The sequence below is a fragment of the Pomacea canaliculata genome, linkage group LG3 (genome assembly GCF_003073045.1).
Source record: "Pomacea canaliculata isolate SZHN2017 linkage group LG3, ASM307304v1, whole genome shotgun sequence".
NCBI classification, from domain to species: Eukaryota; Metazoa; Mollusca; class Gastropoda; order Architaenioglossa; family Ampullariidae; genus Pomacea; species Pomacea canaliculata.
Genome location: NC_037592.1, coordinates 33,237,384 through 33,255,022, shown reverse-complemented (window position 1 = coordinate 33,255,022; position 17,639 = coordinate 33,237,384). Strand labels below are relative to the sequence as shown.

Genomic DNA, 17,639 nt, shown 5'->3' with positions numbered 1-17,639 from the left:
ATAAGACTTCGAGAAAAAGGATTCAGCTGTCCCAAGAGATTTTAAAGGAAAATTGTTTTCACACGCTTTTTGTGACATCGCCATCACCATGATGGTAGTGCTAGAAGACAGTCACTTTGACCATTGCCACAGATTATGAGATATATATTACTTTCTTCAGTAAGTATATTTTACAGATCAGTTCGATATGTATGACCATGGCATGCTCGGTGATTGTATGTCTTACTCAAAGTCGCTGCCTGTGCCGACGACGGTACAGCTCCCGCTACAGTTCTTGGCGACACATGGGTCTTCGTACACTTCACAGTTAACCCCGTGGTAACCGCACTTGCAGATGCAGCGGTAGTCATAGGCAACGACACGTGGCGACAGACATTCCTGGATGTTCTGGGTGCAGAAGTCCTTGCAGTCCCCGCTGTCTGCATCAATCAATCAATCAATCATCATCATCAATCAATCAATCAATCAATCATCATCATCATCATCATCATCATCATCATCATCATCATCATCATCATCATCATCATCATCATCATCATCATCAATCAATGCAAACTCAGACGCAAATACACAGCGCACACAGGTCCAGGTCATCATTATCACCGTCACCATCGTCACCACGAATCTCACAGTTTCAAAACATCAGCAAACAAATTTACATTTGAAATTATTCTAGACGAAACTTTAAAATCTTGTAAATCATAACCCACATCTCAAATTCCAAAATTTTTAACATGGATGAGGTTGGTGGTGGGTGGGTTGAGGGGGGGGGGAAACCATCAAAGAATTGATACTGAGTTTCTTGCTCGTTTTTTTAATAGATGTCGTTTGTCACGACTATAAATGTATGAGGGGAGTGTAAAGAGTTAATAGGAGCAGATGAAGTGCAGCTCTCGATAATCGTACACTTACTTGTGTACTTTATTTCGAGGCGGCCAATCCATGCCAAGTCTGATGCCTTAGGTTCATAGGTCAGGACGACATTGTTCAGCGACAAAGCCACCGAGTCAGTCCGGCACAGCGCTTTGGTTTGGAGCGGGCTGTCCGGTGCTAGTGAACTCGACTCCCACTGCAACAGCCACAAACACACAGGAACTGACGTCATTGGCCGAAAGAACATCATGTGCTTCAGTCGCATGAGCATGTACACACGCACTCTTTTGAATCTGTCGGCGCATTGACGACGCGAAAGGTCTCCAAGACACAAAGAAGGAAGAATGTATATAGTTTTCGAGATACGCATATTGTAAGGTGAGAAAGAGATAATTGATCACAATGGACAACAGCAACAAGTGAAATGACTTTAACAGATGAAAGGTGAGTGTCTTACTTTGATGGACGAATCGTTGCACTCTGGAAATCGCTGCAGCTCGTCTTCTGGCGGTCGGATGAGTATGAGTGCAGACTGGTTTGATTCCACAGTCCATTGACATGTCACATTGTCTGGAGGAGAGTCTGGAAATCCCGGGGACTCTAGGACCATGTTACTGGTGATGTTCCTTTCGCATACTCCTTTAAAAATGCATTAAAATCAAACTTAAAATACAAATTGAAGTAAGCACATATCTGTCCCCCCCCACCACCACCACCACCAGCCTGTTTCTTCCTTCCTTTTTTCGTTCACACACACCCATCCATGTCACTGTCTTTTCTTCCGTTCATCAGTCACTATGATCTTTTGTTCTTTAATTCCTTCGATTGTTTTCTGTTAGCCCATAGTTGTGACTATCCGAAAATCTGTCTGTTACTCAGGATACATGTCTGAGCTAGCTACAACTTCGATATGAAGTTCAGCTCTGTTCTCACAACTGCAGACACCACGTGTTCGCTAGTGCGACCGTGTATTTGTTTGTGTGTGAAATGCTGCTGCTAAAGAAAACATATTACACCGTAGACAGACGAAGACTTCTTGGTTTTTAACCTCCATCTTACCTTCGTAGAAAGCCTCAAACCCTTGTTCGTTTAGGCTCTCGTCCGCATGGAAAATGATCGTCATATTGTTTCCTGAAGACAAGAAAGACATTCCGTCCCCGTCTGTCCCACAGCCCGAAAACAGGACATTGGTGTCGTCTGCAATCTGTGTTCGAAACCAGTCATGTCCCAAGTGAGAAAAGTAGGTAAGCTGAACTTCAATGATCAGTCAGTGGTTTGCTCCGGTGAGTGCATGCGTGCGTGATTCATGAGACAATCAGTGATCGTGTAGATTGAAAGGAATCAGAAGCGAAAGACAACATCACTATGCCAAAAGCAGACTCGACGACGACGACGATGACGATGATGATGATGATGATGATGATGATGATGATGATGGATGATTGATGATGATGATGACGATGATGATGATCAAAAGATCGCACCTTGACTACGTCCCTGCAGATCTTTGTGCTGGTCGGAGGACTGTTTCTGTAGACACCTTCCTCCAGGCTGAATGATTTGAACGTCAGGTTGACCCGGCTGCCCTGGCTGACCTGAATGTCCCACTGACACTGCTGGTCGTTCGGATACAAATTCTCGGCCCACCCAGGACTCTGAAAGCCTCCGCTCCATGACCTGAGCTTAATAACATCACTTCCCAAGGCACACGAGGCGCTCTGCACGGCTGAGAATAACAAGACAATGCACTAAGCACATCTCATCCTGCCTACTGTATTCTCATAGCACCTTATTTTATTTATTTTTTACTTCACTATTCGTTCCATTCCTTTGAGTGCTTTTTTATACTCATTGAAACTGCTGTCACTAAAGCAGCTCTTTAGTGCCTAGTGGGGAGCAATATTTTCTTTTTTAATGCCGTGTAAAGATTAGTGCTAGAGGCCATTTCTCAAAATTTGGTTAACCAAATACACCCTCACGAGATACACACTCACAGACATAACTATGCACAGGAAGAGCTGACGTCAGGATTGTACATGGATAGTTTATGCTGTCAAAGGCTACTTCCGGTGGGAGAGTTTGAACAATTATTTAGACGAGTCTGTGCATGCAGGTGACGACGAGCCTTTTTCTGAGCTTGGTTATGGTTGCAGGCATAACCCTAACCTCTAGAACGGAGAAAGGAGTCGGAGATACCCCATACATTGAAACTAGAATTTCGCTCCGAACTTTAACATAGCTATTTAAAAAAAAAGAAACTTAATTGACCTTTAGCTAGAAACAATATTCGCCATATTTTGCAATGAAAAAACTGTGCAGAACATAATCAATGTGTCTCGAACACAGGTAAACCATGTAAACCATGGGCAGTCCCCAAGAACAAATAATATTTTATGTCTGTTTGAGAATGCTAATTCAAGTTGTTTGTGTAGATGTAACAGGCGGTTGGCGGGCATTGCTCGACGTCTTCGCATTAGCCCGAACATATTCATCAGAAGAATCAGCAAGAGATTCCCTAGGCAATTTTTATAACTGAGTGGAAGAGATGACACGGAGCATTCGTAAGCTATTTCAATCTGTGTAGTGTTATTTAATCTTCTACTGTTTGCATTTGAAAGACCCCAAAAAATGAATAAAAGAAAGGAAATTAGACCTAAAAAGAAGGGAAAAAATGACTGAAAAATTGGATCATCTTCATACAACTAATAGAGAGAAATAGAGAGATAAACCAAAAACAAAATACAAATAAAATAATCTTATTAAAAAGACAGGGCACGGACAAACAGATGGACATATTTATACAAAATTAATTTTTTAAAAAGTAAGGAAATATAAAAGTTATAGTATTATACTGCACAAAGTATGGAAACATCAAACTTACCTCTAAGACCGGAGATTAACAGTAATATCCTCAACATGATGGTGAGTCAATCTGTGGCAAAAAATGAAGTGAAGTATTAAACTACAAGTCACAACAATGTTTGTCTTTTTTTAGTGTGCACTTTGACCCCACTTTTAATGGTGGGGGGGGCATATATATATATATAAATTTAACATATATTATAAACAGTCCATCACTTAAGTGTTGTATGTATGTAACTGTTTAAACAAAATCTGTAGGATATATAATTGTAGAAATTCGGGAATCAAATTGTCGGATGTTCGTTTTTTATCTTAAATCAGATACAACAGCGTAATTTTGATACTTCATATAAATGACTTGGGTAATGGAAACATTTCACTCGCCTTGACAAAAGCCAGGACCAACTCGAAAAGACAACATGCTCAATGTTATTTCACGTACCTGAACTCGAGAAGTCAACCTCAAATTACATATCAGGCACTTCAAGACTGTTTCTATATTTTAATAAAGTCTTGTTCTTATCTTTTCAATCCTCGACACGACGGCCAATGAACCAATTTCTGATTGGGCGTATTGATATCCTGCCAACCAATCAAATAGCTTTCACGACACTGACCTCGCCCACCCACGCGCCACGTTTTGCGGTGACGAGCGAGACTTGAATGAATAATATATTATTGTTCTCAAACAAACACACCACAGAATTCGAGGGAGTGTCACACTATCTACGACTGGTTGTGAGCTACAAAGCAAGAACATAACAGGTCGTGTTTGCAAACGTGGGTTATTTTTTTTTTCGTACTTTGTTTCGTGTGTTTGTCCAGCTTTTTTTTATTTTATTTTTTATAATTGTTTTGCATTTCCATAATTGGCTGGCTAAATTTATGCATGTGTGTGATGTGCCTTATTCACAAAAGAATATTTCGGCAGAAGTACATAGACATATCCACCTCTGTATCATATTCTCCAACTCGATCATCAGTGAGAGGGGTCCGGAAAGAAGACAATACTATTTTAGAAAACACTAGCAAGTCCTGCTTTTGAAAAAGGTTTTTGTCAGTGACGATTTTCCTGTCAAATTTATTTTTAATAAAGACTTCCTAGACAGTAGTTAGTGCTTCTCCACCCTGGTTGCTGGTCCAAACCTTGGTTGGACCTCTGACTGGAAAATCCTCTGCCCACATAGCAGCTTCCGAGACGATTAAGAATCTGATTTATCGGGGATGGTAATCCGGCGGAACAAAGAGGGCTGTGTTCTAACTTCCACACATCGTGCCCTACAACTATAAAAATATAGAACTAATTTTCTTGAACTAATAAAAGATTATCGGTCTCGCCGTCCATCTCTCTAGATGCATGCATACGTTGGTTTTGGATATAAAACGAAACGAACTGATTATAAAAGAAGTGATCGAATTTTATATAGGAGACACAAAATGGGGAAATCTCGTGTGCACAGAGCAATCTGCGTGATTGAACAGGCATCGTGAATCTGAAAAGTTTTCTAGACTCGTTCCTGGCCTCTGCATCTGGAACAATTATTCTCCTTGACAAGTTAGGGACTGGAATAACTATTCATCATCTGGTACCAAAGGATGAATAAATGCAATTAAATTAACCTGATTTGCCACAGAAAACGGTGCCAGAACTACCCAAACACCGCACAGTTCATGACCAACCCCTACTCTTGCTTTCGTGAGAAGTGGTCTGGTCATCCGTCACGCAACGACTGGACGCACCATGATGGCAGAATTGGCGCAGTAATTAGTGCCACTGATTGATCTCTGCGTGCGCCTTCAAGCTGATGACAAAAAAGAAAAAAGACCTCCCACCTGCCTCGATCATCATGTCTGTGACCCAGTAATGACGAGCCGCTCGTCGGCGAGATGAAGAATCATGTGACACGTGTGATGTTTACACCTGTTACTCCAACGTGCGATAAAGAAGCGCGTGACATTCGCTCTGTTTGTACTTGTTACTCATTGCCAGCAGAACTTTCACTTCATCCAGTCAACCAAGAGGATTATGGGTCCAATCTGTGACTCTCTTTCTCTACGCGCGCGCGCACACACGCACACACACTCAAACGTGCACGCAGAGGAGAGAGATTATTTTTGCTACTATGTCTTATCCGTGATCTTTAATTATTTATGAGGTTTCTCAAGATACTATCGACTGCAATTTGCAAAAACAGAGTGAGAGAGAGAATCAAGTCGATGAAAATTTCTTTTGGACAACAAAATGAAACAACGGTTTCTACTGAATAGCTTTTGTCAGGAATTCTGACATGTCAGATAGCTTCATCCAAAGTTGGAGCTTGAGCGCGGGTAGAAAATGGAGATAACTGACAGCAGAACTTGCAAACACTTTTGTAAGGGCATGTTAAAAGGAACTAGGACAGCTCATTAGATCCACTCCGTTGCCACTGAGGGCAAACGGAACGAGAGGTGGTGTTACACTAAAGCTCACAAATTTCGCAGGGAGAGTGACCTTTGCACAAACTTGATCACGTGACATGGGAGGAGTGTTTTTGTCAGACTGCTATGGTGCGCGAAACATTTAGAGAGAGAAGCAGCAACCAGCGAAAAAAAAACGAAAATTCCCTTTTCTGATAGTCATTAACCCTATAATTGTAAAAAGTAATTTTCAAACTGTAATTAATCATGGATGCTTAATAATAAAAATGCAAAATTTATAAAGCGCATACTCACACTCCTAAGGACATGTTCTTAGCGCTTAAGAACAGAATGAAACATGGACAGCATACGAGGGACAGGAAATCAACAAATAACATGAATATAAAAGAATAAACAACCGTACTAAACGAAGAATAAAATCAAACACAGAAAACACAAAGAGGAACCAAATAACAAGAACAAGAGCCGAGAGTAACATGATGATGCAAAAGGAAGGGTGTGAAAAAGGACTTGCATTATGGGAAAGGGTGTTAGGAGTAACATTTAGTTTTCAGTGCACGCAATAGTGGGTAGTGGCGGGTATGGAAAGGGAGAGAGTTACATTGTTTCTCTGCACAATAACTAAACATCCTGTGGCCATATGTTGTTTTGGTGACAGGAAGAGTAAGGAGACGATCATCTGGCTGTTTTTGTATAGGGTTCGTATTTATCCCAATCGGCAATTCGAAGTGTTTTTAAACCTTTACCTCATTTACTATGCGTCAACGTGGATTATGCTGCGGTGTAGTCTTCATGGAATAGTTCACGTCAATACCACCATAAAAAGCATAACTGAGGATTTTTCAAATAGAAAAATTACTCTGAATTCATGATTTGATAATGAATTTCCGATCCAGTACAGTGAGCGTCTAACATTGAAAGAACGGGAAAATGACATGAAAAGTTAGGTTCTAACAACAGGAGCTTCTGGAATGTGTTAAAGAATTAATGATTAACTATAAAGTCTGTAATATTAAATGACACTGTTTACTCTTACAACATCTTTAAGTTGAGGAAAATGCCTAAGATAACTTTTAATGATAATTTTAACTCATTTTTTCAAAAGAGCTTACTGACCGCATTGTCATGTGTACTGCATGCTGTACAACTAGACTTGGCAGGTGAGAGTAACATTCATAGCTTGCGTGCTCACCTACCTTCCATCCCTCGTTTTGAAACTATGCATGACACGTCTATCACAAAATACATTCAGAAAATATTACATTAGCGCCCTATTGCACAATAAATCAAACACCATTAAAATCATTTATACAGATATCTTTACGTTTATGAAGATAATATATTTTCCTATCTAAGTTCAAAGATGAATGTTTTCTGAGCCCAAATTTGTTTTCATACAAAATCGCAAATTACTTCGCGCAGAAAAGAACTATATATTTAAGCTTGGTTAAAGGATTGCCTACTACGAATTCTATTTAAATTTTAAGCATTCTGACAAGTATTAGCTAAGATAAAGCTGAGATTTTGTAGCAGTTTGTCAACATATGAGAATATTAATTTAAACACAATATGGTATGATACAAATCATTAGACAGAAATTTCGAGGCTGTACAAATGTTCATTACTACTAGGTACGTACCCAGAGGATTTTCATGAAAATGGTGTCTACTATAGAGCTACGGAAATATTCATGCGAAACGGTTCCCACTGAAAACCTAAATCCATGACCAGGTGATACGTTAGACGTAACCAGGATCGTCCTTTCCGGTGAGTTGTATCGCTTTACAGTGCAAAGTGTAAAGGTTTCTACAATCGAGATGGACCAGTCTAGTCGTTTGAGAAACGAGAAAGCTTGCGATGCCTTGGCGAAGGGATTCAACATCCGGGGCAGATGATAGTGGAGCTCATTATTCGTCTAAGCAGCATTGACAACCAAAGACCTTCTCTCAGATCCCCTCCAGTCATTAAGCCATTAAATGAGTGCGAAAGAGAAAATAAATTATCGCCCGTGTCTCAAAGTTTGAAGTAGAGAGATACAGTAGAAGAACGCGTGACCTTTAACCCTGCCTTTCTGATCACCGGTGTTCGGTTGTTACTGAGATAGTTGAGGATTGAAAGAAAAATGTACGTAAAATATAATAAATTATCAGATCATTCTCGTAGCAGGTGAATCTTGAGGAGAGAGAGAGATTATGGTTGTTTTACTTGGGGTTTCTTTTTTTCTTGGAGGTTTTCAGGGTTCCGAATTAACATGTCTGACAAGCTATATATGTGAAACCTATGTATTAATGTTTACTTTAAGTACCTTTTATTATCTCCTAAAACACCTACCACCAATACAGTAAGGCAGCGGTTCTCAACCTTTTACTTGTGACGCCCCCCCCCCCCCCCCCTGACGAACAGAGGTACGTCCGCGCTCCCCCCTTAGCCAGCAATGTAAACTAATTTCACTAATACCGGTATAAGAAACTTTTTAAAAATGACCACCTTTGCGCCCCCACCCCCCTTGTAAACACGTCGCGTCCCCCAAGGCGGGCGCGCCCCACCGTTTGAGAACCTCGGCAGTAAGGACTGTCTTTCCTGGGTTCAAGTCTCATCTCAGGCATCTGCTTACAGGATCGGTGCTTTGCAGTGATTCAGCGTTAGTTACCGGCTCGGTTCAATGCTTTACCTCACCCTACTCTCTCCCTCCACTGCTTTGTTTCGACATTTTTTATCCTCGTTCTAAATTAGCTTTCCTCAAGGTAAGGATCTATTTTATATATACACTATATATCTGGTCCGGATATATCTGTTTTCAGATAGCTGGGCTCACTAACTGTAAACATTTATTGAAAAAAGAACAACAAAACAATAACAGTAATCTGTTCTTGAGATACAATACGTCTTTAACGATCGTAGCATTCACATGAGCTCTGAAAACAGGAAAACGTCTTCATTAACAGCAGCAAGATAACTTCAATTCTTGCACTTATTCTTCTTCCAAAATAAACCGTGTGTTGACACAGCCAGGATGAAGACTACCCCTTCCTCCACCGTTCCATGCCATGTTTCATCTCCGTTTGTTTGAATACTTACGAGTTTTAACGCCTACACCTCTTTGCATCATCTGGCAGGGTTGAAGTCAACACCGGCGTACCGAGGTAGCCAGCCGCTGTGAAATGAATGTCTACCATTCCGCGGCTCTGCTGTCTTCGTCTTCCTCGAGTGTCTATCTATAATGGATGCCATCCGACAGTACCCCTCCGACGTGTGCCGCGTGCCTTTAAAGTGTTATCAGTCTTGAGAGACCATTTTAATTGCACAATTTTCAGGAAAGCAGGAATTGCCGCTGGACTGCTGGCTGTTTTCAGAGGCCATCTTCGACTCTCGATAAGTTGAAGTTGTCTTGGCGACGCATTTAACAGCTGAATATCCGTAACCGTGATAAACATTTTAAAGACAGCAATAGTTTTGTAACAATTTTTTTAGTCACTTCTTGCTTCTTTCTTTTTGTCAAAAAGTCCTCGACCTCCACGACTTGGAGCCAGCAGACTGGAAACACAACAGATCACAAAGCCTGAGCTTTTGTACCTCCGCCAACACGAGAGCTCCTATCGTCTGCTTTGCGTGGTTGCTATGTATGGACTTTATTCACGTGATGCTTTTCAAAACGAGGCTTCACGTGCGTCGTGGTTACGAGGAAGAATGCATCACAAAAAAGTCAAAATCAAATCAAAACAGACTTTATTGTCTGCCCAGGAGACCCAGGGCAGAAATTTGTCTTTGCTCACATACCCATACAGACATTTAACACACAGTTAGAAGTAAAAGTGAGGAGTAAAATAGTGTTGATTGCACCAGTCCATCAAAGCAGTGTATGTTTATCCTAACAACAAACCTTGGGTGACCAAGGGCCTAAAAGCACTGCTGAACAAAAAGAAACATTTGTTCATCACGAGCAGAAGCCCACGACAGAATCGCTGTGTGCTATACTGTAACAGATACAATATGATGATTAGATCTAGCATCTGAGATGATTTACTGTTTCGCATTTTCACACTGTTCAGAAAAACATGACTAGTGTGAACTCATCTTTTTAAAGAAAAAGCTCCACTGGCATCACGTTAACAATTACAAAGTCGTGGCACACAAATAATGTCTTGCAAGCCAAGCAAACGTCTAGTATCAGTCTTCGTTCTTCGTTAATCGTAAATGTGGGAACGTGGAATGAGATCCAAACCGTTTTACAGACCTTTTCATGCATAGATCAGAAGCTCAGAGCTCATATCATTCGGTAGTCACTACACAGGTCCACGAGGCTTCGATCAGGTTATACGATATATATGGCGCTTTGGTGAAAAAGTCCACAGTTAAACCAAAAAAAAAAATATATTCTTTGAAAATTAGTTTGCAAGCATTCCAGCGCTATACTTCTATGAAGAAACGGAAGGCTTATTGAGCAAAGAAAAAAATGACCATCATGATATATTTCGCACTTATTACTATTTATATATTGAATGCTAAGGCTAAAGTTCGGGGGAAAATAGCCTGTTATTACACAAAACTCGTGCCAGCCTTACATTGAACCAAATATTGGTGTAATTTTAGTGACGGTAGTTAGATGAGCAACAGAACTTTCAGTGGTAGCAATTACAGACATATCACGTGAACTGAAGCACCTTCAAGTCATGACGGCCCCCTGAAGGTCTCGTCTTCTTGTGGATAACAGCACGGACGTGTATAGGTGGACTGCTGTCTGTCTGCGGAGACCAACGCTTAGCCTCTTGCGAATTTCTCCGCTGTTAGTCTCGGCGAGCCTAAATAATGAATATGACTAAACCGGAAGCTTTGTACACTCCTGCCTCGTTTTAGTAGTTAATTGGAAAAAAAAATCGTCTGCCAGCAGCCCAGTAATAAAAGTTCGTGATCACAGTCTACACGTCAGCTCCTACATCGGAGAACGAAACAAACGCTTTGATGGCGGAAAGACGTTGATGTTCTCGGAGTCATGTCGTCAGCAAGCCTTATAAATCACGATTTGTGTGTCGTGCGATTAAGCCGACCCCAGTTCGTTAGTTTACATGTGGAGCGGCAAAGGGACGAGAGCAGAATCGCCAAGTGATGATTGTGGCTGGTATTTCTTGTCCCCTCCTCTTCTACAATGAACCCGGATGCAGTCACCTCGTTGTCCGTACAACACGGAGGTGCAACATTTGAAAAACACCCTGTTATTTCATCCCAAACAGTTCCTTCTCATTACTCGCAGAATACACATTCGTCTCTCTGTCTCTTTGTGTGTGTGTGTGCTCGCGCAGCTATCAGTTAGACAGACAAATGGAAATTTAAAAAAAAAAAAAGGAGAAAAAAGAGAAAACGCATACAACAGCTGACAACTAAAAATAACGCATTAGAGAAGATAGTCTCAAAGTTGAAGAGTATACAGATATACACTATAACTGGCTATTCAAGAGAATAATAAACTTACCACTTCTAAGAGACAGTTCTTCCGTCTGTGGCAGAGGAGTCAACATTAAAAAGTGGTACCTCATCCTAAAGCTCTGTGTTGTGTTTAGCTCTTCCAGACAACACAAGTGCACTCAGTAACCTGTAGTAACACATCCGAAGTCGAAAATAAAAACAAAGTCAGCTCTATGGACACTCCGCGACCAGTTACAGGGTGACATGCGAAGGTTGAAGTAGAAAGCTGTCAACGACCGCCATGATTGATGAAGAAACCTCACTAGCCGCAGCAAAGAAGCTTGGCAGGGAGGTCATGAATATAGATTTCACGACCGCCGGCATCTTTTGAAATTAAACCAAAAGACAGGACATTAAAATTGTTTCTTAGAGAGAGGCCTTCCTGTCTGACCTCGAGCGGCGCTTTTGGCTGTCAGACTGAGAAATGTCTTTTGACAAAGACCCTGTACCGGATGGAGTGGTCTTGACACAGCAGCTTTTGTCTCCCGTGTGACGTGATTTGTGTCACACGAAGCTGATGATAGTGCGTCACCTCCTCGGTTTTTATGCCCTCGCACGCACGGACAGTTCATTTCCTCACAAAAAGTGTCCTACTTTTATCCAAACCTAGTTGAGTAAGAGAGATTATTAGGGAGGGAAAGACGGTATGAACATTTCGTAGATCTACTAAGTAAACCACAACAACAAAAAAAAAAAAAAAAAAAAAAAATCACGAAATTTTCAGATGAGGTATTTTTTTAAATTTTATTTGCATGTCCCCACTTTCTGATCCACACGCACTTTCATGGCTCCAAACCTCCCCTTCCTCCACCCACCCACCCTACCCCGACAATATTTTCTCAGTAATTTTTATCAACAAACAAAAAAGCTTACTTTAAAAAACCACTATAAGATGGAAGTTTCCTAAATCTTAGCAAAAATTACCAATTATACGAGGTGGCAAGCCTTAAAACATGGACGAATAATTCGTGACGTCCTAAGGAAGTAGAGACAGGACTATGTCAAGGCTAACAGCTCAGTTGTCAAAAAGTATATTAATTAGGTATATCTATATTCCACTATTAGGTCATGGATCTGACCTTTCTCCTTTTCTTTCCTTTTTTTTTTTTTTCTTTTTCTTTTTTGAGCATAGGTGAGAATCTCATGTTCGAAGGGTTGAAGCTATAGCGAGTGGAAAAAGAAACAATTTAACCCTGACTTACAGATGATGTGTAAGCCTACAGCTCTGTATAAGTTGTACAAGTTGTGGGTGATGTTGCAGCCCATGATGTTCTCGACTCCCCTACAAGTTTGCGCTGGAGATGAGCAGTCGGTGTTGCGACACACCTCCCCCTCAGCCGCAGACAGGTAAGTAGTGGGGTAGGGGTGGGAGATGGATAGGGGTGCAACTTGAACAGGCCCAGGCAGGTAAGAGCCGTCGTAGTATAATAGATCACAGCAAGCAAGCCACACACAGGTAAGGTCTGTGTCTGCATCTGCTAATCGCCAGATGAAACAAAATGTCGACTCGAGATGCTTCACCACATTTCGCTCACGCAAAGAAGTCAAAAACCTAAAGCCAAGCATCAAACAAGCAGTTTTCAAGGAGGATGAGGGAAAGATACTGGGACTGTTAGAGTTGAAGATCTTGTTAGTAAGAAAGACAATATCACAGCGAAGAGGACTAGGGAGGGGTGAAGTCAGGGCGAAAGAGAATGAGAGACAGCAGTCTGTTTGGGAACAGTAAACAGAGGTTAAGGGGGAAAGAAGTTAACTAGTGAAGTGAGTGGGAACAGAGTCAGTGGAGTGGACTGGCCGGAGGGAGGTGTCAATTAGTGGTAAAACTAAACATCGAGAGAGATAGATTGGTAAGTTTATCGCTGCTTTGCCTACGAAATGGACAGGCGTGTGAGCAGTTTGTTTCTAAATATTCGAGCTCATTGCTGATGGTGTCATCGCTGACAGTCGACAGAGGGATGTAAAGACATGTAAATAAAAGCAAATGACGAAGAGACTGATGCACAGAAAACATGGCATATGATGAGCACAGAGGCACAGAATACCTACAGATGATGAGCACACTATAGAAACAATACATTCAGATTAAAAGTGCACTGATGCACAGAATACCTACATTAGCTGCTACAACGAGGCTGGTGTGTACAAAGCTTCCGGTTTTACCACGTTTCAGCTTAATTAGTAGAACGAGGGTGGGGTGTAGAAAGCTTCCGGTTTAGTCACATGCATGCTTTAAGTTCGTCGAGACTAACAGCTGAGAACTTGGCAAGAGGCTAAGCGTTGGTCTTGGTAGACAGCAGTCCACCTCTTATTGTTCTTGTACGATTATACATGGCACATCAGATCCTTAAATATTCTCTTTAACATCTAACTTTTAATGCAGAGAGTAACTACGCTTACGCTTACTGCTGTTATAAAGGATGTCTTTAAATTTTATTAATTAAAAATCTAAACGACGTCATCACGAATTCGAGATGGAAGCCATGTGGACGTTAAGGATATATCGTCTGCTTTCGTGCGAGCCCAGACGAAATGATTAGCCAAGTGAAAGCGGTTTCCAATGTCATCGACCCTCCAGAAAATCTATCTTTCACACACATCGTCATTCATCATCATCATCATCGTCAATTTATCATAATTGAAGGAAATGACCAATAAACGACTGCAATAACTGAAACTTATTTTTTGAATCAATAAACGAAACGACTAAGTCAAATTCTATGTTTGATAGTTGTGCTTACAGAAAAAAAAAAGAAAGATGAAAAAATAAACGATTGTTTCCAAAATCTATGAAAATATTACTAATGCGGGAAAAACAACACACGGCAGCAGAGCATAAAGGCAAAGTGAGATGTATTTCGAGCTACAACACTGGTATGGGGTGGGGGAATAAGTGAAATAATACATTTTAAGTCCGCTTCAGAGGCTATTTATAATGCTAACAAAATGACTGTCTTACGTTAGTTGACACCAAGGTTGTAACATCGCTCAAATCAACAACAGACAGTGACTCACATCACTTGGTATCTGTAACTCCCTCGATGAACGAGTGAAAAGTGCGCCAACTTCTTGTTGACGGTAGAACACACACAAAGTTAACCCTGTCACTTGATTATCTCCATCTTGCACGCCGGTGTCCTGATGGCCGCATCCTGCCTCATTTCCCAGTCACATCAGTGCTCCTCATGTCTGCACGGCTTCTGTTTGCTCACGAAAGAGAGTGGGCAAGCGGGACCGAACCCCCGGCAAGCCCTCCAGCAGGTCGCCTGCTGACATCAACCATGACGACAGTTCTCATCGCAACCTTTCCTCCGGATGCTTCGTGGGAACGACACTGATTTGGGACCTTGTTTAGGGCTGATCCAAGAGGAGGGACGGCGTGTGTTCAGTCGCAGTTCACACTCCCTTTCCAGATCCTTCCCTCACCTTTCGTGAAAAAGCTGCGCGCGGAATGCTCTGTCTTGTCAGGTGGACGGACGGACCTACAAGGATGTCGCGCTGTCTTGTCAGACGGACGGACGGACCTACTCGGATGTCAGAAACAATACCAATGACCCGCCTGCTCCCTCCACTGACTTTGTGTATGTGCGGTCTCTGCTGGGGTCACAAACTGTTGACGTGCAGGGTCTGGTCCAGCCTATTGCCCATCGTCATCATAGGAAGCGCGCTGACTGGTGTGCGCATGCAATGTTTGCCTCCGGCCTTGCCAACGTAAATTTGAGATAAACCTAATCTCGTCTTTTTTGTTCAACCCGTAATTTTTTCTTTTAATCCACCCACACACATACACGTACTTTAGTCGGGAGTGTCTTTTGCAATGCTGTAAAATGAATGGAGTAGCGACGGTGACGACCTGGCTCTACCGACCTCACGACACCACAGCCGTTTGGTTTGTGTCCTCCGGTTTACAAAGTTAGGGGTGTGAAGCTTCCTCGGGTCAGAGACCGGAAAACTCTCTGTACACCCAGCAGCAGTGGTATCCAGTTATCAGGCTAAACGATGGTAGGTGGGCTGTAGATGTACCGAATCTGCAGTTTACCAGACTACGGATGATAGATCACGTGGGGTGTTTAACTGTATGTTTTAAAACACAAATATAAGTTATAATAAATATCACAGTATTATCACTGTTGTATATTGTAGAAAGGTACAGGTCGTTCCATGACCTTTGTCAGGTCGTTGGGGGTGAGGTGTTAGAGACCTTACTTTTCTCAGGGCCAGGTTTACGTGAGGGTAGTGCCCATCTCCTCTCCTTCGCTGCCTTATCTTCATCAACCCTCTTTAGAGTCGGGTACCCATTCCCGCCAGCTGGGAAAATTGAGCTGCGCTACAAGGGTATCGAACTGGCGCACCTCTCATTTCGGACGCCACCACTCTAACCCTCGGCTATCAGCTTCCCTGAGTAATTAATATTGATTAGACGAGCTGCATAATGGGCGCAATCGTCTGCGAGAAGAAAATCTTCTGAATCCAGACTTAAAATTAGCTTGAAACTGAGGTCGTTCACATTTTACCAGGAATAATGTGATAAATTAACATGAAAAACTGAATATCGCACCGGACACTCATCTTCACAACGCCCACGCTCTTCATCAGATTCCTAAAAAGTGATCATAAGAAAAACAAATGCTGAATTTTCAAACTTTATTTATACAGGAAGTCAGCAGCACGGCGTAGATAAGATCGTCTCTAGAACCAAGATCCTAAAAGCATGTCCCCCGTGTCACTGAAAAAGAATACTATGGTCAACACGATTCCAAACACGAGAGATACTAAGAGAAATCAAGATCGGTAAGTCTTAAGTAAACAGGGGAATGAACGGTTAATAGTGTGAGGTCAATAACACGAATCTACATCTGCTCTGGCTATTTCTAAGTAGATATCTAGTTTCGTTCTAAGGTAACCGTTCAAAACTTGTCGTCCACTTGTGGCTGTTTCTGATCTTAACCTTTCGTTTCCCTAGAATCAGCTGTTCCTTGCAAGTGGTTGGGGCCTCTCGGTGAGGCAGAAACTAGCTGCAGAAATCTATGGGTATTATAATATAATAAATTAATATTATAATATATGGATATGTACGCGACTCTAGTGTTTTCAGAATAATCTGTTTTTCCCCGTTTTTGAATCGTAAGCCGATCACAGCGTTCTAATCATCCTTAAAATAAAGATTGCAATCTTTTTAGATGACTGGATAAATGCTCAGGGCAAGATACTATTCCCCCAAATCTGGGGAAACATCCACCTTTCGTTCTCGAGATACATGCTAAAAACACGATGATGCACCAAAAACAGTCAACGAGATAGACGTCAGGATTGTACAATGATAGGTTTATAATGTCAAGGCTTCAGCCCATGGGAGAACCGGGTGTTATGTTAATTAGGCAAACACGGCAAGCTGATCTGTCGTTGTGGACAGAAAGAGTCTTCTTGCCAGCGCCTCAGCTCTGTACTGACTCTTTTGAAGATCCTGTTGTGCTGCAAGTCGTTAAGTAAACATTGTCTTACTTTAATTATCCCGCACGTTGCTTGCTCCAGGACGCTTCCACCAACTTCACCAGACAAAAGCGCCACTACATATTTGTTTTCTTGTTTCCCTGACAAAGACAGGTGTAGTTAAATTTACATTATTAAAACATATGTTTAATATATACAAACACTTATAGATATATATACACAAATAAATTATAAAACATATATTTTAATATTTCACACAAAAAGTTTTCAGGTGTGCTACATACTGTACTTCTTATTCAAGTTCTAACGATTAGATATGAGTGAATTCGCGTTCTGGAGACAAGTCTACAAACATCACAATGCAGACCACCAGGTCAACACTACAGAGGTCAGGATTGTTCATGTGTCAAGGATTCAGCTAATGGGAGAACTGGGATCATTTGTTAATTAGGCGAAAAACGGTAAACTATCATTTTAAGGACAGAATATACTTAGCGATTCATCATCTTGCAGACTGGCCGCTACATCAAAGAATGGCTGTGTGTGAACGTCACTGCATCAAAAGTAAATTTCAGCAA

The 17,639-nt window shown here is 41.5% G+C and overlaps 1 protein-coding gene across 1 annotated transcript; it reads right to left on the bottom strand.

Annotated features, from left to right (window-relative positions):
- Positions 1–222: 222 nt before the first annotated feature.
- Positions 223–3,791, bottom strand: LOC112559631 (cubilin-like). The gene is made up of 6 exons (XM_025230967.1): positions 3,755–3,791; positions 2,358–2,599; positions 1,933–2,077; positions 1,331–1,512; positions 913–1,069; positions 223–419 (listed from the first exon to the last, which is right to left on the bottom strand). Exons 1-6 carry the CDS (start codon positions 3,789–3,791, stop codon positions 223–225), a joined length of 960 nt encoding a protein of 319 aa, XP_025086752.1.
- Between the last annotated feature and the right edge of the window lie 13,848 nt (positions 3,792–17,639).

Bases quoted from the DNA above. Each gene is read 5' to 3' on its own strand.
- LOC112559631 (XM_025230967.1), bottom strand. From the start codon at position 3,791: ATGTTGAGGATATTACTGTTAATCTCCGGTCTTAGAG. The intron at 1,513-1,932 runs GTAAGATGGAGG...GCATTTTTAAAG, and splicing joins GTTTGAGGCTTTCTACGAAG to GAGTATGCGAAAGGAACATC. The intron at 1,070-1,330 runs GTAAGACACTCA...TGGCTGTTGCAG, and splicing joins GCAACGATTCGTCCATCAAA to TGGGAGTCGAGTTCACTAGC.